At 41.9% G+C, this 23,326-nt stretch overlaps 1 protein-coding gene across 6 annotated transcripts in view; it reads right to left on the bottom strand.

The window, feature by feature from the left end:
• The window catches only part of CACNB4 (calcium voltage-gated channel auxiliary subunit beta 4), a gene marked incomplete at its 5' end in the record, with an annotated part of 200,315 nt that overhangs the window by 100,594 nt on the left and 76,395 nt on the right, over positions 1–23,326 (bottom strand). The window contains 2 exons of one of the 6 annotated variants that reach the window (XM_081142741.1): positions 3,350–3,508; positions 5,397–5,925. The exons of 2 other annotated variants lie outside the window; for them this stretch is intronic. In XM_081142741.1, the coding sequence (XP_080998867.1) occupies positions 3,350–3,355 (6 nt within the window). Of the gene's footprint in view, positions 1–3,349; positions 3,509–5,396; positions 5,926–23,326 lie in introns of those variants that run through there. 3 more of the 6 variants (XM_081142742.1, XM_081142740.1, XM_081142743.1) reach the window with 3 other exon arrangements.

Below are 23,326 nucleotides of genomic sequence, written 5' to 3'. Positions count from 1 at the left end.
CTGATGCAAACACATGAAAAGCACCTAAATCAACCCAGTTGAGACCAGAATACAGAGTCTATATCTATACAGCTTTCTTGGTATAATTTTTAACTTAGCTTCACGAATATCTGAGCTCATGGCTTCATAATGATCGTAAAGGACTAGTGGGAGAGGGAGGGGAGAGAACAAAGTGGTGACCAATAGTTATGTCTCCCGGTCCTCCTCAGGCCGTTTAGTTTACCTAAGTAAGGCAAACTCAGGCAAACTCACAGGGAGACTGTGCACACAACAATCAGAACTGCTGCAAAGAAATAGGGATCCAGCTGCACTCTGATAGAAAAGGAAGGGCTAAGGCGGTGAGAAGCCTCCCCACCTTCACCCTTAAAAGCATGTTTTTCATAGTTACTGCTGACCTTCCTACAGAACATCTTGCACCATGGAATAACGTAATGTTCACTGAGTCAGAGGACCTGACCTGTGGACACACAGGACCATGTTCTAAAATCCTGACTGACATCATAGCCTCACAAGAAAAAGAACACCATCAGGAAAGGAGATCCGGAAGCCCCGAGGAAAGGCGGGGATTGAGCCTAATACATCCCTCCATCACCCGAAAATGGAAATTACCAAGAAAATGGCAAGACTGATGACTTTGGGGAGGTGAATTCATGGATTCTGATCAGATTTAAGGAACTTCTCTCTTTAACTCTATGACAATCACATCTAGAAATAATTTCAAAGTATATTTTAGAAAACCATCATTGCTAAGAATTGACGGATCAAAGAGAAGTTTCTGTTCATCATTTACTCAGATTCTGAACAAACACCAAAATCACTCTGCTGAGTAAAGCAAGCTGATTTTCTCAGTCAAATTTCTTACACAAATCACAAGCAGCATTTAGTTTTCCTCTCTGGCCAATGATACCAACACCTGGATCTCGGATTCTTTTAAAGAACAGGCTTCATTCCCTAGAAATGGGCCAGAAAGACTCTCTGACCCCAGAAGGAATCCTCTGATCTACCATAAAAACTTTTCATTTCCAAAAGAAATCTAACTCTTACTCTCCCTAGAGTGTTTTCCTAAGGTCCCTAAACACACAAAGCCTTCTGTTTGTAGTTCATCATCATCCTCAGCAAGCGTAAGAAGCATGTCTGTATTTAAAATTACTTTATTGTACCTTTGAATGTAGCAGTCTTTACTCTCTTGTGGATGTGTTGCCTTTCAACCCTCTTGGGTATCTTTCTTTATGTCAAAAGCAGTTAATTTTCCTTCTCCAAAAGCTCTATGGCAGAAATCTCCCACTTAGCATTAACTACCAATTAGCAAAGCATGGAGCACATCTATATGTGAATGTGTGTGAATGTACAGGGGTGTTTAGTGTGTACATGCCTATGCGCAAACATACACAGTTACACTGCTTACAGAAAATGAATAGTTTAAATAATTAACATACAGTTATCCTTAAAATAATGTATAGTTACATATCAATTTAAATATGTGCTTTTATAGCTGCACACTATAGTTTGTAAAATTTACCTTTGCTTTAACTTTTATAAGATTACTATCAGCTTAATATATAATGGTTTAGCCCGGCCGGGCGTGGCTCAGCGGTTGAGTGTCAACCTAGGATCCAGGCAATCGGGGTTCAATTCCCGGTCAGGGCACATGCCCGGTTGCGGGCTTGATCAATGACTCTCTCATCATTGCTGTTTCTATCTCTCTCTCTCTCCCTCTCCTTCTCTCTCTCTGAAATTAATAAAGATATATTAAAATATATATATATATAATGGTTTCTTTTCTAGGATTGACATTTAAAAATGTATTTTCCTCTCTAGTAAATACCCTGAATTATGAGCTATTCATCTTTTTCTTGGAAATAGATCAGAATTCTCCCGCCAAATACTTTATACTTTAAGCATTTAGAAGTGGAAGCAATGATACCAGAGAAATCAACTGTCAATTTTATGTGCAGATTACCCTGGCTTCACTTTCCAAAATACCCTAAGAACCTGTATTTCATTTAAATTGCTCAAAATCCCAGAAGGTCCAGGTGGGAGCTTTAAATTTTGCAAAGCATCTCCTGTACCCACCAGTGTAGTACTAGCGTGCTCAATATTTTATCAAGTGAAACAGCATTTCACAGAAATGCAATGCACAGTAGCAGTTTAGAATGACATATTTACATGCATGTGCATGGAGAGTCTGAAAGGGTACACAGCAATATGTTGAGTGTGACTATGTCTGGGAGGATTTTAGGTAACTTTTTCTACTTATCTGCTTCTTCCATTTATCCCTCTAAGAGCACCCCTCCTCTATTGTTTATGTTATAAACCTATTGAATGAAAAAAAGAAGTCTGTTCTGACAATGATTCCATAAATGTCAAAATGCACAATGAATACACTTATAAAACATGTATACCAAGGCGCAGATCTATCAAAATCTATTGTGACTCAGATAAAAAATACATGATGTATTCACTCAGTCAGTGAAAAGCATGTTGGCTGCCAAGACCTGCATGAAGACCCGGTGTGGGGAGTGAAAGTGGAATGGGGCAGCCGTCACAGAAGGCCACGCAGTGAGATTCTGTGTGCGTGACCGATTGTAACTGGCTGGTCTCAATACAGACTCATTCAGGAGCACACACTCCATTGTCCATGTCAAGGTAACAGGAGTAACATAACGTGTGACTTCTCTTGTTCCCATACAGGACTTTGCTGTGGGGGCACTGAAGGGTCTTATATACTTCCTTGTAATTCTAAATGATGCTAACACCTAACTACCCTCCTAGAAACCAGAGCAAAAGTTAATGGACTTGTTCAAAAGGTTCCACAGAACCCAAGAATCTAAAATGCCCAAACCCAAGTATGTTCTAGCATGGCTCTTATACCCCTCTCTTTATATATAGTTCATGAAATACAGTGGTTACAAGTAAAAATCTAGGGTGCAGGGCGTGTAATATCTACCTCTGGACCAGGCCCTTAAGAGAAACCTCACATCAGAGTACCCAAATCTTTCTCATATTGCAGGTATATAAGATGCTAACAGTGGATAATATTGCTTTATTCTTATTTAGAATACAATAGTTCCTAGGCAAGATGATCTTATTGTAGGCTTACTATGTGAACACACTAAATGTAACCATTTGTCACATGTTAAACCCCATGCACCCCACAAAGACATTTTCAACAGCACGGAGAGGCAGGACATATGTGGATGTCTCCCCAGCCCCGGAGGGAGTGCTGTGCTCAGCTTTTAGTGCCTGTATACCCTTGGGCCGCGGCTGGCCGTCTGAGAAAAGCCTCTCCACACCTATCCACCAGACCTGTTCCGAGAGCTCTGCTTCCACTGGGCAAACCCACACTTACAGCCATAAATGCATTGGCACTGAGAAAGACTGCTGAGGATGAGGCTCTCCAGGGGTGGCTTTACTTTTCACTTCACGGGTCAGCTACTTAGGCCTAGTCTTCTCCATTGGCTTGAAGCTTTGTTCACACCATCTTGGGTAACACATCACATTATTCATCCTTATAAAAACAAATAAACTCAAATAAGCATTGAGACTCAGTTCACCCCTCCAAGCACCTCTGCCTTCCCCTCTTGTTTAGGTGACACGCTTCCGATCCCTCCCTTCCGAGAGACTCTCATACTTTCAACAGAGGAGTGGCCAGGCGCCTTTCTTCATTCCTTGGGGCTCCCACCTTCCTCGGCTTCGCAGATGTGCACAGCTTCCGAGACCTCAGCCTGCCGGCCGCCACTGAGTCACCACCAGGAGCTCAGCACTGCAGTCCCTAGCACTACCCGCCTTCAGCTGCCGCCACTGAGTCAAGCAAGTCACTGTGCTCCTCACTGCCCACCCTACAGAAAAGCTCGGCCGTCCCGTGAGGCCTGACCAGAAGGAGAAAAAATGTTTTCATACTTATAAGGGCTCCCCTCCAAACCAGTGCATCGGAAATTCACACAGTTCTGGAGAACGAGGTGCTGGGTACATTAGCTCCTAGCCGACTCTGCTCACAGCGGCTGGTTTCTAAAATAACTCCAACCAATCCACTTAAGTGCAACGGTCGAAAAGAAAAAGTTACAATTCAATAAGACATCACGTTTCATAACTCGGTGTGGAAAGCAGGGGCATGAGGAATCATCAGGCCTCCTGAAGAACCCGGCCGGGGAAGCTGGCTTACTAAGCACTCCTGGAGTTGCATTTTTCCATTCTCCCACCTGCCCCAAGTGTGGCCCTTGTCTATTTCAGCCACCACTGTTTCAGGCCACGGTCCCTTGCAGTAAACCGACAGTCTGATCATTGACGAGCACATTGGGCAACACGCAGGGAGACTTTGCGGAAACAGAGTTAGAGTTGGAGCTAACACAGAGACAGGGAGGAAAAATGAAATGCCTTAGCAGAACGGAGAATTTCTGTCCTTCACGGATAGCACATCATTTGATACATACGTCTGCATTGACGTATATCATAGGAGGTTTTTTTTTGTTATAATCTGTTTATTTGGTGGTTACATAACACATTCCTGTTTCAAAGGTAGCAACATGTACGGCATTGCACTCAGATACAATCCAGACTCCCCACAGCAGGTCCCGGTAGCCACCTTGGATCATTTTACCTGGCAAGGTTTCTATATATTTGATTTAAAATAAAGACTTGCCACTAGCAATAGTAAAAGAAATACTCGGCTTTACCCTACATTCAAAAGCTGGCATTCTGATGGCATGATTTTAGGGATTTCAGAAACACACTTCATCCTGATTTTAATAGACTACATGAGCCTGACCTGTGGAGGGAAAGGAGCTCAGTTGTCTAAGCCAAAACGCACGTGAGCATACTTGGTCTTCCAGGGCAGAGTGCGGGGACACTACCCTCTGCCTCTGTGCCGGGTGTTCCGAGACTACAACCCTTGCATCTGATTTCCTTAACAAAGAGGCAGCCGATCTGCACCGCTTGTTTGGCCAGAAAGCACATAATACAGCTACAGCTGAGGAACTTCCATTCATGCCTGCTCAATAAACAATGTGTATTATATAAGGAATGGGCCTTTTCTATGAACCCTGCTATTGGAAAACACACACTTTCTGCAGAGTTTAAAACAGTCTACAAGGAGCAGTTACCCCTGGTGAGATCAAACGTGGACCAAGTAATGTACAAATCCAAACAGCTTACACACTTAGATGCCTTCGCTATCACCCTAACTTCTTTTCTGCTTGACAAGAAATTATATAATAAAGAATTACTTCAGTTAACTCTAAACTATACAGAGAACACTGACACAGCAGCCAGCAGGCACCCGAAAGATGTTAGCTTTCAGCTCCATGTTCCCTGCGTTGCCTAAGAAATGGGGGAGGGGGGAGTTTAGTGGGAGGAGGAAGGGGGGGGAGAGGGAATCAGCTATCTATGAAAATACTTACAGCCTCCGAGTCTTCAATGCCATGCAGGTACAAATTGTCATACATGGAGGTCTGATAATCCAGAGCACCTCTTTCAAGGCAAAAACAAAACTGCCACAGAAGCCACAGCCAGAGCTCAGAGAGAGAAAAGGCCTGTGTGAGGAACTGCGCCTGCCCTATCAGCTCCCGTGGATTTACCAGGCGAGATGCTATTCATTCACATCACACCGGGCGAGCTTATCCCCAGAGGCAGTTCAGACCTGGCATTTTATCTGCCTTCCCAATACAGAGCATAGAAAAGCAAAGCCCTTCCTCGGCCACAGACTGGCGACTGGGCTAGGAAAGCGGCCCCTGATTGGCTCGGCCGCCTGCTCCAGTCAGCTGCAGAGCTCCCGGCGAGGGCGGCCGGAGCATCCTCCCGGCGGAGGGCTGCTTCCTGTTTCCCGGCCCGGCGCTTCTGCACCACTTGCTCGTCAGTGTCTAAAAGGCTGCTCGGGCTGCTCGGAAAGCAGGCTCTCGGATGCTCACCACGCGGCTCATCTTCCTGACTGAGTTCACAACCGGAGGGAGGCAGGGGAGCAAAGGAGAGATTTTATTTTCCGAGGATATTGTGTAAAGGCAGGCAAACAGATACTCATCTCCATGCAACATCTGTACTTAACAGAGGCAACTGCAGTCAAATGGGCAGTAAGTCACTTAACGTTTTTAAAAAAGGAACAAGGGAAAGAAAAAAAGGAGAGAATAAACAGATGGTAAGATTTCTTGTGGGACTTTTTGCTGTAAAAGTTTTCAATATTCTCACTGAAAAGTTTTCAATATTCTCTGCCTCACTGGCAGGAAAATACCTCTGTAACCCAACCAGTAAAGTTTGAAGAAGAAAAAAAAAAAAGCCAGAAGCTCTCACAAGCCTTCATTTAGATGCACAAGTTTTAATGTGTCTTTAATTTTTTTAACTGCCTTTAGGAAACTGCCAATGTTTTAGTGTAAGTCCTTCACCATCTTTCCAATATTTAGACCTTTAATATTCCTCAAACAACATTGGTCTTGCCCCAAAAACCCAAACAGAAAAGTTCTACTCTCTCCCTCGGCTCCCACCACACTGAAGCCCATTTTGACCTAGGACAGGTCCCACTTTGGAGCTCACTTAGATACGTAAAGCTTCCTGGTCAAACAATAAGGTACTGCAGCTTTGAAACAGGAGAGCTCTATAGCTCACTCTAGAAGAAGCCAGCAATATTTGGAAATAAAGAAGTTCGTGAGGGGCAAAGAACATAATCTAGAGAAGCTGAATGACGCATTGGTGTAAGCAATGACCCCAAAACTCAGAGGTTCTGAGTGCAGAATCAGCTTCACCACTAATTGGTTGGATGACTCTGGACCAATCACCACTCCATCGACTTCAGTTTCTTCACCTGCCATGTTGAGGTTAGAAGTAACTCAGAGAAAGGACTTTGCAAATCTAAACTGCAACATAAACACTTATGAACGACAACCCTGCTTTGTCAGCTGGAAGGCACTGGCTGCCGTTCATGGGAGCTCAGCACAGGAGTAACTGGCTGGCCCTGGACCTAGGAAATGAGGCCTGACCTCCTAGCCACTATCTCTGAAAAGTGTCACTCTTAAAGAAACACACAAAAAGCAACACCAGAGCTACAACTGTTGGGCAGATCACAGTTCTTCCCGGTCTGCACTGACCCTTAATGTCTTTCAATCACAGTGTACACCTTGGGAACAGCACCAGTACTTAGGCAAATATAAGGGATGGCAAGGGGACTCATCTGTCCTTCAGAACCCCAAATGGTAGGGTTCCTAAGAGAATGCCATCTGTGCCTACATGGAGGGAGAATGGCAAAAGAGAATGGGTGCAATTGGCAGGATACCATGAGGAAAAAACAGTACCATCTTTACCTGTTGACAACTGTGTGTCCAGGCTGACCCTCAGCTCTCCTCTCCATAAAGCAAGAGGACCCAGTCAAAGGATTTGTAAGCTCAAATCCCTGTATCAGATTCTGTCATTTTAATTAACTCTATAACTATATAGCCATGTGATATTTTAGCTGGAATCTACAGAAAATTGAGGAAAAAGGGTAGATTTTCCAGATCATTTCCTTACTTTACTTTATAGATATTTCCTGAGTATCTTTAAATGGAAATCTGCTGGGGGGTGGGGGGAGAGGGAGTCCACTTCCATAATTCACCCAGATGAGAGGAACTGCTCCCTACTGGGAAAACTGTACATGACTCAAGTCCTCTCCTGTGTTTCCCTGCCTCAAAGTGCTCCCTACAGCTGATGTGAGGGTCTAAAGGAAGTTTTTAAAGAACAGGGCTCATTTTGTGATAGACTAATGCATGCAGTAAGTGAGTCTGACTCAGGGTGGGATGTCAGGAGGAAGGCACTTCATCAAGCACAGCAGCCTGTGGTTACTCCCTGCAACCCCACATCCAGCCCCTCAAGCACCAAGAACAGATGGAAAGCAGGGGCAGGCTGGCTCTGCCTGCTCCCCAGGAGCTTAGAAAAATGCTGGTCTCAGAATCACAAACTGTTAGAAGTGGAAGAACCCCAGAGTCACCTACTCCAGCCCTCATTTTTGTACTCAGAATTGTTAAACTGCTGTATTCAAAGCCATAATTTTCTATCGTTGATCGTTCCTCCTCTTCCCTTCTTGATGGGGTTTTCAAGATAAGGGATGAGACGAACAGTGGACATGTTCCCAGGAGGAATTTGGTAAAACAGGAGGTCACTTTGGTGGGTGGAAAAAAAAACCCTCTTTTTTTCTTTTTACCACTCCTTTCATTCTAAAAATTGTCTAATCACAAGTCATTTGGTCACCCACAAGTTGACAACTGAAAATCATCTAATAGATTGAGGAGCCTGCCCCTAGCACTCAGATCTACACAGAAGAAGCACTGCACTTGCAAGTCACCCAAAGATTTCAACTCCATATTCAGGCTGTTCCCAGGGGCCCAGAGGAACCCTAGTGAGAGACTCACACTGGATTTCCCCAAAGGAGCTCTGAGGAGTTCCCAGAAAAATGAACTTACAACTCCAGGAGAATCTTGGAATTGACCATCTCTGTCCCAAGATTCTCTGAACTAAGAGCTGGCTGAGAAATAGTGAGCCCTGGGAGCTTTCTGAGCCTGTTTCAGATCACAAGTTACCAGCTTTTGGTCAAAGGACCTTGGGATTCTAGTGGGTCTAAGTTCCAAGGGCCTGATTTCAAGGGTATCATACTTAACTGCAGCAAGAGGTGAAATGTAACTAAGGGATTGGCAGCCTCTTAGTTTGACTTTAAGAGTTGTCCAGTAAAGTGACTGGTTGAAAGGACGGTCTATTTCTCCTACCTCAGGTTACAATGAGAACAAGTCTGAACACCTTATGGCTCACCTTGTGTTGGTGTTTGCCAGTAATCCCCCCGTCTCTTACCACTGAGTAGCCTCCAAAGTCACGCATAGCCCCCAAAAGACTGCCTCCCATTTAGAGATTGCTGACTGTTTCTGACCCACTTCCTTTCAAGTCATCTCTCACGATGATCAGCAATGAAAAGTTAAAAAAGGGCCTATGACAAGGCATGGCTTGTATGATTCTGTTGTAAATTCCACATGATTCTTGGTTGGGGAGGTGGTTCTTACAATTTGACAAATGCCTCAACTGAGCTCAGTTCAGCGGGAGGAAATGGGATGGTCCTCAACAAGCAGGAAAGCTCTCTTCTATATCTCAAGGGAACATAACTTTGAATTAGTTTTCGTTGACTTCAAGCTTAGGGTCATGGAGTTCCTTTCCCTCACCTCGGCTGGGCTTTATGGTAGAGCAAACACATGGAACTAACCGTGGAATGCAATGGACAAGCATTCCTCTTTTCCATTTGTTTGGAAAAGGGAAGAAGAGGGCGAGAAAAGCCAAGAGTGAGCTGATCAGCTCTGAGTTTTGGACATCCATGACCAAGAGAACTGGAGTGGATTTGGAAGCTAAAAGAAGTTTTGCTATCCAATTTTCCACCCAGGTTTTTCCGGAATGTAACTTTTCTAAGCCAGTGCGGTTATATGCTCTGCCACAATGAGGACTCTGAGAGGTCAGGGAAGAAACAAAGGGATAGTGTTCAGACTCCCGTTGACTCTATGAATTAGAACACAAGCCCAAGGCCTTTGCCTGGCAATTCAGCTATGGGCACTAGTTTGCTTTTTGTTTAAATTTTGTGAAGTGACCACAGTGTGCTAGATGATTTTCTCCCTCTTTAGCTCTGCAAGAGCTAATCCACTCACTCGTTTACCTCTAGAAATCTGTGTGGCATGAATATTGTAACCCGTTTCCTCCCTACTGTGCCAGCAGGGCAGACAAAGGAATGAAAACAAAATATAACAGAGCACTACAGACAATTGATCCCCCTTTTAGTACTCCTCTGAGTTTGAATTTAAACCTCACTACCTAGGCTCTCATGGCCTTGAGTCTCTCTGGGCCTCATCTGTAACCTGGAGATAATAATAGCTCTGGACGTAATGAGTTAATAAATGAAAGGTACATAGAAATTCCCTGGCATTTAAAAGGCAGGGAGAAGAATTGGCTTTTTTTTTTTTTTTTTTCAAGGGAAGTAGTATGGAATCAAGACTGCCTACATTGCCCAGCTCCAAGGACCCCACCTCCTCCGCCAACACACACACACACACACACACACACACACACACTGCAATTTGTGTGAATAGTATTCTTGGGGCAGTGTAACAGGAATACTGTGCAGCGGGGTGGTTAGGAGCAGGGGCTCTGAAGCCAGACTGCCCACAAATCCCTGTTGTGCCACTTCCCAGCTGGATAGCTCTCAGCAAGCTACTCCACTTTCCTCTGCCTTCATTTCCTTATTTACAAAATGAGGACTAGCCCAAGATTCTTGTGCAGATGAAAAGCCTTGATTGAAGAAAGTGCTCAAAACAGTGCCTGGCACAAGCTCAATGCTGTAGAGCATCAGTTGCTTCTTACCTTCGGGCCTGGCCTGAAGCCCTGGGTAGCCTCTGCCTCTGGGGTGGGATGCCTAATACTTGCCCCTGATGTTGGCCTGCTCCTCTCAATCCCGACTGGGACCCAGGTCTCAGCCAGCAGACCTGAGACCAGCATCCTGCTTCCTGTTGCCCTACTTAGCTTCGTGCCAGCCTCCTCCTGGTTGCTTACCTGCTTCATCTGGCCAGGCTGATTTCTCCTTATGCTAAGGTTGGCGTGCAAGCCCAGGCGACCATGGCCTGACAACACCTCGACCCTTCGGTCACCCCCGCTGAACTCTGCGTCTTTCCTGTGTGCCTTGTGTACCCAACCCTCTCATGCTGGCCTTCCCAGTGGCCTGGTCTCTTGTCAAACTAGAATTCTAACCTCTATCACCCCACCAGGCACTCCTGAACTACCCCACAATGCCACAAGCCATTGCCAAGAAAACGTCCCCATGAAAATCCTGTAACACATCTACTACTGGTTCTTACCAAGGTGGCAAGAGGACAGTGAGAAAGAGAGAAACAGACAGAATTAAAGAGGCAGAGAGAAAGCCCTAGACACTCAAAGGAAGAATGAATATATGTACTGGATCCCCTCGTCCCTGCTATTCTTGATGGCTCCAGGAAAAAAATAAGACTTAATAATTCATAAAAGAGTGAGCGTAGGTAAGGTAAAAAATTCCCATGGCCTATTCAACTTGCCAGAAAATGACAGATCCCTCCCCGTGATTGATGGATTACTCAGAAATCTCTCGCTTTCTGAAATTTCTGTTTAAAAAAGAAAAAAATGCCAATCTCTTGGCAAAAACATCCCATACAGCCACAATTTGCATTAATGCTACACAACTTTGTTTTCCGCTCTTCTCCAAAATGAACTGAGGAGTGGCTGCTCTGCACCACTTTAGAGGCTGGGAACTCAAAGATCAGCAAGACTTGACTGCATCTTCCTGGAAGCCGGCTGAGGGATGGTGTGGCAGCAATACTGGATGTCCGTCAGCCAGACACTGAACCAAGGTGATGGTTATAACCAAAGTCTCAGTTTTCAGAAGCTCCGATGAGAGCTGGGGAGTAACTTGGTTTCCTCATGCACAAAGCTTCGGCAGGGGTGAGAAACAGGAAAGGGGGAAGGAAGGGACCGGTTTCACTCCCAAGAGGGTGGAAATGAGTCAGCCACCAACTTACTATATGGCCTTGGGTGATTCCAAATTTGCTGCAAATAGTAAACAGTTCAGTTTGTTTTTTATGTAAAATGTGTCAAATTTTATTTTCTGTTTTGCTACTGCTTTTTAGGTAGAAATTCATGTTTTTCCTTCCTAGGGAGAGTTTTTCTCTTTGATTTGGTCACACAGTTTACAGGTGGGTGCACTGAGTCACCTAATAAAAAATCCATGAATGCTTACTGAGTACCTAATAGCACCTTCCAGACAACAATCCGATTGTGTTGGCTCCCGTTTGAAATTTTTTGAGGCGCGCGGCCAGTCGTGGCTCAGCGGTTGAGCGTCGACCTAGGATGCAGGCGATCGGGGTTCGATTCCCGGTCAGGGCACATGCCCGGGTTGTGGGCTCGTTCAATGACTCTATCGCTCTCTCTCCCTCTCCTTTCCTCTCTCTGAAATCAATAAAAGATATATTTAAAAAAAAAAAAAAAGATTTTTTGAGGCTTCCCCACTGCTCTTAAGATAAAGACCCAAATCTTTACCATGGTCTAGCTACAGTCTCAAGGTTTCTCTTCTCATATATCTCTTTTTTGTTTGTTTGGAGTTTTTTCTTTTTAAGTAATTTTTAATTTTTCAATTAAAGTCGACCTACAATATTATATTAGCTTCAGGTATACAACCCTATATAACCAACATTTATATAACCTATGAAGTGATCATCCTGATAAATCCAATACCCACCATATGTAGTTACGACAATATTATTTGACTATATTCCCTGTGCTATATTTGTCCTGTTGAGTGAAATAAGTCAGACAAAGACAAATGCCAGATGATTTCACTTATATGTGAAATCTACAAAATAAACAAGCAGAGCAGAAACAGACTCATAGATACAGAGAACATTTTTTTAATTGAATTTATTCGGGTGAGATTGGTTAATAAAATTATATAGGTTTCAGGTGTACAATTCTGTAATACATCATGTGTACATTGTATTGTGCATTCACCATCCTAAGGCTAGTCATTTATCGCCTCTTTACCCTCTTCTGCCTTCGCCCACCCCTAATACAGAGAACATTTTGATGGTTGCCAGATGGGAGAGAGTTGAGGGGACTGGGTGAAAGAGGTGAAAGGATCAAGAAGTACAAATTGGTAGTTACAGAACAGATGCATCTCTCATTTTGTACCTCTGCCCCTTTCATCTGCTCCCCTACAGCCAGCCTGGCCTTCTTGGACACATCACACTCCCTCCCATCACCAAACTCTGTCTATTCCAAACCCTTTGCCTAAACCATACAGTTCCCTCCACCTCACCCCATGAACATGAATTAGTGAGACTGATGAATTAATATCTGTCTCCAGAATGTGAGTTCTATGGAAAGAGGAATTGCTGTTATATCCCCACTGCCTAGCACAGTTCCTTGAACATAAACAGCTTTTAATAACTATGTGAATAATTCACTATGGCCCTGAACTCCTTGGCTACTTCTGCACTGTGGCTGCCAAACAAGGCAGTGATTAAGAACAAAAAAACAAACCTCACAAAGTGAAATGTGGATATTTTTTAGAGCTAAGAAAATCCAGAACATGAATATCCCTAAAGGGTCCTCACGAAACTGTCGTCATGCCTTGACTAGGAGAGAGTGGTCCTGTTCAGATTCAGATTCTTATGAAGTAAATAATCTATGTGTTGTTTTAACAATGCCTGTATTTCAAAGAAAACCTAGTTTATAATGTGTTGATGGGTTGTGTGTGTGTGTGTGTGTGTGTGTGTGTGTGTGTGAGATGAAGAAAAGACCCCATGATCTTTCATACCTTCAGACCTTTGCACACAATGTTCTCTCTGTCTAGGAGGCCACCTCCACTCTGCCATGCCCACTCTCAACTTTTCCTACTTGGTGAATTCCTTCCTTCCTTAAGGTCCAATGTAAATGTCACTAAGACCTTCCCCAACTCCCTCAAACATTAGACAAACTCCTTCTTCTATACTTCCATAGCACTCTGTTCTCCTATACTTCTTTCCACTCATGGGCCTACCACATAATAAGTAATTTGTCCAGTAGACCTATTTCTTCCACTACAAGATGAATAACTCAGGTACGAATCATGTCTTACTCCGCTTTGTAAGTAATGCTCCATCCCATAGAAAATGCTCAATAATACTGGTTGCAGGAACTAAATGACAAACACGGGGGGAAAATACACCCACAGTTTGAGCCCTGATGACGTTGCCTCCATCATAGTCCATGCAGTATACTCTAGTAGATATTTGAGATCTTATAGGGAGTCAAAAGAGAAGGGAATGAGCCAGCAATCTGTGATGTCAATTTTATGGCTGCTGTGGATTTAGAAAACAAACCACAAATTGGAAAAGGGTGTCAGTAACTTAAGTGTGAGCTGGACTTGGGTCAGTGGTAGAGGCTTTTCTTGAGTGAAATCTATGGACGGAGGGGATACTGCTAGATGATGAATGGATGGTAGCATTACAGTTCTGGGATGTTTCCCAAAACTTTGTTGCCTCATAGTATATTTTTGGAGAAACACCTATCTTCCTTTGGAAAACAGTGCCAGACTATGTACCATTCTAGGCCAGGAGCTATCTCTTATCTTGTTAATGTACCCCTTTCTAACCAAGTGTCTATCACAATAACTGGAAAATATAAGTTCAATAACTACATTGGGAAAAGCCAAATAAGCTACCATGACATAGATTACCTCCACAATACAACATAGCACTGAGTGGACCATGCGTCTCAAGTTCTATCATAATTCATGTAGCCTTAGGCACCAGACATGCTAGACACTCAACAGGAAGTAGGGAAATCTGACTTACTACAAAATATGGAGCTTAAAGCAGCAATACTCATTCTAGGTCCTCTCTAATAGTAGACCTAGAGCTTTTTAAACTCCTCTTAGACTTGGGTAGGATTATCTTAAGCAATGGATAGTTATCAATTTCTGCAACTCAGCAGTAATGAGAGAATGGTAGTTATGGTGCACACTGCTGAGCTTTAACATCTCTATTATTCTATGTGGCTGAGATGACTAAAAGTTCTAGTATCCATTCTCCATTTCCTCATTTTAGCAATAAGCCCCATTCCATGCCCAATTTTAGCAAGGAATATGAGTCTCCAATTAGGAAATACATTTCACAGCCTCCCTTGCAGCTAGGTGTGACCCTACCCTGTTCTTGCCAACAGAATGTGAGTGAAAGTAATGTGTCCAACTTACACATCGCATCCTTGAAAGAATACTGATTGCTCACCACATACTCTCTTACCCATTCCTTTGGATGTGGTGCTAATGAACCAGCTTCTGCCATACATATGAACGATAAAGAGTAATTAGGCTAAAGAACCTTAAGTCAGTAAATGACCTGTAGAGAAGGCTACTCTACTGTCCTGGAATGCTCTCTTGTAGGTGAAAGAGGAAAACATTTCTATCATATAGGCATCTTTACTTGGGTATCTCTTTGTTGAAGCAGCTTATAATACCAGCTACAAAAATAACTAAAATAGCCCTGCCGGGTGTGGCTCAGCGGTTGAGCATCGACCTAGGATCCAGGCGATCGGGGTTCGATTCCCGGTCAGGGCACATGCCTGGGTTATGGGCTCAATCAATGACTCTCTCATCATTGATGTTTGTCTCTCTCTCCCTCTCTTTTCCTCTCTCTGAAATCAATAAAGATATATTTTTAAAAAAATAAAAATTAAAAAAAATAACTAAAATATAGTTAACTAATACCAGCTGCAAAAGTAGATAAAATATAGAGTTTATTAGAGCAGGAACAAGACAACCAGAAAAATATGTCCAGACGGTGGACTCAGAAAAGTGCACCTCACTGGTTTGTCATTTCTTCTTATTGTTCTTTCACAAAATGTTCACAAAATCAAGATGGTGGTTGGTTACAGCAAATCCCTACTCTACCCTCCCCATCCTCAATAAAATAAGAACATTGCTATGTAAATGTTAAGCCTCAATAAGTGTATTTACTTTCTGAAATCAAAGACTGGGGACAAAAACAAAATGTTGGTAAGCTAAACACAATATAAATTGCCAATTTTTATACCATTTTTTTCAAAGCCCAAATGAATTTAAAGAAAATTTTCAACCCTGTTCAGTTTTTTGAATTAAAGTAGACCACCACAAAAAGAAAAATATTCACCACCTTTTAGCAAAGTCCATAAGGATTTGCTCATGAAGATTTGAATTTTCAATATAATTTCTCTTAGTTCTCAATCTCTTTGGTCATTTCCTTTGCAGTACTGAATGGAAAATTAGTTGGAGCACTAAGTCCAAAGCCTTTCCCCCAAGAGACACAAACAGAAACAGGCTGAGTTACTTGATCTAAATTCTAATTCTCAGAAGTGATTGTTGCATCAAATATTCAAAGAAAATAGCAACCAATTCCATAAAAAATAGCATACACTTGGGGACAAATAAAAATACTATACATTAGTATTGCTTGAAAAGAGAGAAGAATGTAAAAAAATTATCAATAATCTCATATGTGCATGTTAGATAAATCGGAACCATATGTCTGTATGTCTCATAAATCCAAGAGCATAAACAAAGCATAGAAATTCTGGTTACACATACACACACACACACACACACACACAGACTTGCAAAGTTGTTTTGCAATGCAATTTTCTTAATAACAAAAAGTGGCTTCTCAATTATTTAAGAAAGACAGACTGAAAATTAAAATACCAATATTCAAATAAATATTTAGATACAATGTCATGTACCTTACAGCGCCCCAAACTCACTGCATTTCTGAGCCTTGTGTAGAAGGGTAGCTATAGATACCTACTTGATCCTCTGCTCTTGTGTACATTAGAAATATATTTTCCTTTAAATTGGGGAAGGCAATAGTATCATAATTTTCAAAAACAGTAGCTTAAAACAAATTATTTCTAACAGTCCCTCTAAGTTACTCTTTCAACATCAAGTTAGCTCTAAATATATATAAAACACTACAAGACAGTAAACTAGTAACTCATCAGTCTGGAGATAATGTTAAATCATAACGTTCCCCAGGTTTCTTAGGCTCCTCTGTCTATTTAAACCTATGGATCACATGAACTTGAAGCAACTGTCTTAACATAATTTGGACATGCGTACATACAATGAAAGAGATATAACACACACTAGTAGTCCATTACAGAAAAAAGGGAGAAATTCATAGACATATTGCTCTTAGAGTACTGTCAGCAGGTGCTAGGAAGAGGAATATTAGTAGTAAATGGTTCCGATTTATCTAACTTAAGGAGAAATTATGAGCTTTCCCCTACCAAGTACTTTTAAAGCTTTCCATTAAAGCATTGAACTAAAAGACAATGTCAGGCAGATGGCCTGTAGGCCTCAACTAATATAGGCTTACTTTTTAAAAAGATTATCTACTAGAATAGTAAGACATTAACTGATACAGCCACTTTGGAAATCATTATCTATCTTCAATTAAGCAAATTGACTACTAAAAGTTTTGGGAGAAAAATAAAAGGCCCAGTAGGAGAAGGGATGACTGAGCTAATTTCAAAGCCAGTAGAGTCATTGATTTCCTTTCACATTTAGCCCTTGTTGGCTGTATTTACTTCATTTAAACCATATGCCTGATGAAAATAAAACAACCAGAAAGATCTGAAGGGCTAGATATCAAGGGAAAGTTTCCTACCATCACACAATTCTGAAACAACAGGAGAATAAAACATATTTTTTATTGTATTTACCCTCCAGTCACTTGTCTACTGCCATCTCTACTTTACATCTTTCTCACTTTATACTTATTTCATCCACTCATCACACTTCCCCCAAACATGTATGTGTTTACGATCCAGCTTCCTGCTGCTTATCATTGAAACCAACTTAAGCATTTTTCTAATCTACTGAAATTTCCCACAACTCTTCCCTTCACAGATCAACTCTCTATAACGAGATCTTCCACCACTGCCAATTTTTCCACAAAATTTTTAAAGCATTTCCAATGACTATATTTATTTTTCTCATTATAAAAATCACTTTTAAAAAAAAGTATTGTGGAAAACTTGACAAACTCAGAAAAGTACAAAGTTGACAATAAGAAGCTGCTGAAATACAGGGTGGGGCAAAAGTAGGTTTACAGTTGTGAATATATATTATTTATTAATTATTGTATTATTTTCCATACGAACAACTGTAAACCAATTTTTAAACTGTATGATTACTGTTAATACCTTGGTGTCTTTCTCTGTACACATTTTGTTTCACATTTAGAACATGCGATAAGTAAAATTTGTATTCTCTTAATAACATAAGCATTTGCTCACATGACTAAAAACTCTTCATAAAGATAATTGATTACAATTACATAATATTTCATCATATAAATATAACATGGAGTTCCCATTGTTTTGCTCTTATAAAAAGTGCTGGAATTTTAGAATGTGTAGTCTGCAATTCAGATTATTTTCTTGGGCTAGACTCCCAGATATTCTTGGGTCAAGTTTATGAACATTTTAAGCCTCTTGATCTCATTGCCAAATGCTGTGCAGAAAGATTCTACCAGTTTATATTCTTATTAGTCTGATTCTAATTCTTAGCCTTATCACCAGTAATAGGGCAGGGGGGAACCTAAAGGTCTTATTTTTTTAATCTGTTAATTTGATATGCAAAAAGTTGCATCTCACTGCTACTTTAATTTGCAATATTTTGCTAATGAACGTATGTGGAAAAATATATATATATGTATATATCTCACTGCATTTTTTTCGTAAACATGGCAAATCTACTAGCTATGAGTGAGGACTTTCTACATCCACATCTAAATAACAGAGACTGTTATGTTCTTGTTTCCTCTTTTTGGGAAAAGTCTTATGAATATGACACCAGGGCTATGGCTGTCAACAATGGCAGAAGATCAGAATCACCTGCACAGCTTTTTAAAAACCCATTTACACTCTGAGAAGTCAAGCTCAGTAGAGGTTCTACCATCTATATTTTCTAAAAATTCTACTCCCAGTTTAGTAGGCAACTGAAGAGAAGACCACTGGGCTAAGACTGCAACGCCCCTGTCAGGTGAATAGGCTACTGCACGCAATTCCTTAGGCATATGGTGAAGAGCATTATGCCCTAAACTGGCATTTTATTCTATGGTGCTGACCTTACATCCATAAAGCAACTTATTCAGCCCGTGAAATCTACTTTTACCATGTGGCATAACATTGCCCATTTATAAAAATGATCTTTTCACATGAAAATAAAGGAATCTAAATACTGATGTACCTCTTGTTTATATACCCAGCACCTGCATAAGTATTTACACAGTAGATAAGTATCTGGTGTGAATTTCCAAAATGGTACCTCTTCCAACTCAAAGAGAGCTTCTGCCTATATTCTATGGGCCAGGGATAAGTATTCATATTATTTACTGATTTATGATGTTTACCAAAATATGAAATCCCAGCTAATCCTTAGAACCAGTCCCACTCCCATCTCTAAACAACCAGTTACTCCCCTTGCACCCTGCTAAGCATCATACTGGAAGTTAATGGCTATTGATACTCGTGCCACATGGCTTAGTATACTTGTCTGCCTGACATAACAGGGCTTATGAAGTGCCCTCATCCCCCTCTCAGAGCTAACACCATAATAGGGGAAGCTGTGGGGGGAGGGGGGGAAGAAGATCTGATGTTAGAAATAAAAGACCCATTTAGCTGGGTGCAACCAGACTCTCTTAACATTGCCGGGACCTGAGTGCCACCTTTAGCATAATTGCTACTGGGGATCACAAACTGATCAGTTATAAATCATCAGCACAAGGTCTGCAACAGTTGTTTCAGAGATTGTTTCTTTCCCTCTCAGGTGCTACAAGTGGGCATCCCCTACCACCACAGAGGCCATTCTGGAAGGAAGAGATGGAAGGAGAGCACCAATGTAAGTGCTGAGAACCAGTGCCTACATTGTCAGGTCAGAGTGGAATGAGTAAACTCATGTCCTTGACAAACCCATAAGTGGAAAACTCACTCCAATTTTCCAACAAGAAAAGTAAGGGGAAGGTTTTCAAAATTAGGAAAAATATGAATCCAAATGAAATATTTTATCTGGTCTGCAGATAAATTCCCCAAAGTATCTGCATTACCATGGCAACCGTTACCTTAGGCTCTTGGTACAAATTAATTGACAATGATGGACAGGCTATTTGAACTTCAAACATTAAGTCTTTATATGGCAATGAATATTCTTTATGGTTTTCTACTGCAGCTCAGGGCAGGTGCTTCAATCGCTGGGCTCAGCTGAATTCAGAGCAGCAAAGTGAACATTGCTTCATTCACTCTGTTCATCTGTCTCCAGGGGCCACTTTGCTGCCTTTGGATTGTTTCTGCCATGGACATCATCCTCAAAAAAGCCTTGGGACAGAAAAGCTTGGAGGCCACTGAGCATAATAAGCTGTGATGACACATCCCAAAGAAGTGGGAGGGGGGGGGAACGACTTTGCTGATGTTTTGTACTAAGTGAAAGAAAAAAGCATTAACAAGTATTGCAAACTTAGTGCCTGGAATTAGCAAACCAGGACACATATACGAAAGTGCAATCACAAGGTCACACGTTCACAGCTAGTCATTGAGCTGTGTGTCACTGTAAGTCACCACACCAGCACTTTCCCTCCTCTTCATTATTTTTATTTTTCTAAATTTAGTGCCATTATAAATGCTGTTAACTCAGGTAACTTAGTACCTATGCACAAGGAGAGTGAATTTCAATTTTGATGAGATCCATCAATCTAAATGTCTTCCCTTTTATATATTTCCAATTCCAGCGACAATATCTCAGTCACTATGTATCATTTTCCGGTGTTCATTCTTGAGGATTTATACATCTGCATAAATTGGCCTGAAAAATGTCTTAATATATCTTCATTAGAGATTGTACCCCTCCTTTTGAAAAAATGATTCAATGAAAATTTTTTTTCACGAAATAATTTTTATGCTCCCTTTCTATTACCATATAATTTATTACCAAATGAAATATAATTTTTAAATACCTTAAGTCTTAGATAAGGACACACTATTAAAAATAAGTAAAATTTCCAATATTTCCTTAGAAATCAAAGTAAAGTAAAATCTTAATGGTAAGCTGTTGCAAGTGGTTGACTGTAAATTAATGATACTGTATGGGTTTTTTTTCAAAGAAAAGTCAAAGTGGCAACAATAGTAAACCAGGCTACCTACCCAAGGGCACAGCTCTCCCCTGTCTCTGTTACTCACATTTGTTTGCCCTTAGGCCCCACAAGTTCTCCACACCCTAACCACCTCTAATTTTATCTAATACATCAGCCACACCCCAGTGGCATCTAAAAATCCTTCTCCACTCTATACCAAAGTGGGTAAACAGTGTGATTTTTTTTTTAAATAAAAATTATTCTGGAGGCTGGGAAGTCCAAGATCAGGGTGCCAGCAGACTGCGTGTCTGGTGAGAGCCCCCTTCCTGGTTTGCAGGTGGCCACCTTCTTGCCATATCTTTACATGGCAGAGAGAGCAAGCTTTGGTGTCTCTTCTTCTAAAAGCTCTTCTTCTAGAGCCCCCATCATGGGGGCTCTACCTTCATGACCTCACCTAAACCTATTTACTTTCCAAAGGCCCACCTCCAAATGCCATCGAATTGGGAATTAGGGCTTCAACATATGGATTGGGGTGGTGGGTTCAGCCTATTTCAATTGCCCAGCTCTCCTTCTGTATCTATCATCAGTTTTCTCCCCAGTCCACACAAATCTTCATCAATCTGAAACTCCAACCTCACCCCTCCTCTTCTTTAACCGTTAGCAGATTATCTCACCCCCTAACCCCCAGGAGGCAAACATCAACATTCCCTGAATTTCTTATTCCATCCCACAAATTAGACCTCCTTCCATTCCATTTCAGTGGAAGAGATATGCCTCCTCCTTCTCAGGTTGATCTCTTCACCTGTGCTCAGAATCCCAATTTCTCTGGCCTCAGCATGAACCTGGTTCCCTTTGCTCTCTCGACTATAACTTTAACCCATCTCTCTCTCTGGCTGAGGTCCCACTCATGTTCAAGAACAACAACCCTCCCCTGGCCTTGACTCTCCCTGTTATCAACATATTTCTAGCTTTCCTTCATAGCCAACATCCAGAGATGTGTCTACACTCTGATTCTTCGTTTCTTCTACACTATCAGTCTTCATTACCTGGCCTTAACCTCACTTCTGATTCAAACTATTCTCGCCAAGGTCTCCAGTGACCTTTGTGTCACTATATCTCATAGAACCTCACCTTTCATGACCTCTAACACTGTTAACCTCTCTTCTTTTGGAAATTCTCCTGTTCTTGGTTTCTGTCACAGAAACCAAGGAAACTCTCTCCAATTTTCCAGAATTCCACTCCCAGCTCTCTCTCAGCTGAAACCACCTTCCGCTTTCTGACAATTCAAAAATAAATATGTCCAGTCCAAATGTATGTTTGGAATTCCAGAACCACATATTCAACTGCCTATGAGATGTCTTTACTCGGATGTCCCACCACCCAGACATGTTACACTCAACATATCCAATGGTGACCTCATCTCCACCTCCTTTGAAACCAAGTCCCTGTACCACAGAACAGGATGGCACTTCCACTCAGTTGTCTGATTTGGAAATCTGGGGGTCATCCTCAACACTCCCCTTCACTCCCTCCACCAAATCCCCCATTCTGTTAATTTTCCCTCCTGACACCTCTAGACTCCTCCTCTTTCCCAAACCCCTGGGAGTTTAGCTCTCCTAATGTTCTCCCTGCTCTGCTGTGCCAGCCTCTTTACTGGTCTTCCTGCCTTCACCTGTGCCCTTCCCTCAGGTCACACATACCTTTCCATTTTAATACCAAAATACTCTGCATATCTTATGACTCTGCTTAAACACCACCAAAGCACCTCCCTTTCTCTGTGATAAAATTCAAATTCTTTCATGGATAAAATACAAACCACATTCTGATGTGACCAGCCTCATCTTCATCTCTTCGGTGACTTCCTCACGCCAGATGCTCCAGCCATACCACGCTGTAGCTCCTGAAGCACTTGCTACCTGTGTTTCTGAACCCTCTGCCTGAAAAAATGTTTCACTGTCACATTCCTCACGTACCTACTTTCTCACTCAAAAGTCAGCCTGGCATCTGCTCACTTGGGAGCCTTGCCTAAAGCTCATCCCTCTTACAGTCGGAGATTATCGGTGCCCGCTGCCAGGTCTCCCAGGTCCCCCAGGTCTCCCAGGTCCCCCAGGTCTGGGGGCCACGGCATCACAGAGCCGATCACACCGCACCCTCCACACTCGGGCGAGAACGGGCGCTCTGGGAGGAACAGGAACTGGGCCTTGTTGATTCCTTAACAACCACAGCAGTGCCTGTTACACAGCACGTGCTCTCCCATTTGTTTAATACTTGAAAGAGTTCTACAAATTCTGGGATTAACCTCATCCTCAGTGAAGCAGTTTCCACAAAACACATTCGGATCCCTCTTACACTCTGATTATACCTAACACACCAGTGTCATGACACTGATCCCCAGGAAGCCACAATTTCTCTGAGCAAGCAGAGAACAAAGAAGCAGTCAGCCACATCAGAAAGAGATTACCGTGGGCAGAGACACGTGAGAGATGTGAGGAGAATTTCCAAAAATGCACTTAATAAAATGACAAATAAGTCTATTTACAATCTTGCTAATAATCTGTCTAAAATGTCACTTTAGAATGTTGTTTTCCAAATGGGAATTGAGTTGTATAGTGGGAATGAATTACATATGGAATACAAATTATACTCAAGTTCTTTCAAAACCTCCATGTCGAAATCCTATT

The sequence above is a fragment of the Miniopterus schreibersii genome (assembly GCF_964146895.1).
Source record: "Miniopterus schreibersii genome assembly, chromosome: 7".
Classification (NCBI taxonomy): domain Eukaryota; kingdom Metazoa; phylum Chordata; class Mammalia; order Chiroptera; family Miniopteridae; genus Miniopterus; species Miniopterus schreibersii.
The sequence above is the reverse complement of the archived record's forward strand: the minus strand, read 5'-3'. Positions and strand labels throughout refer to the sequence as shown.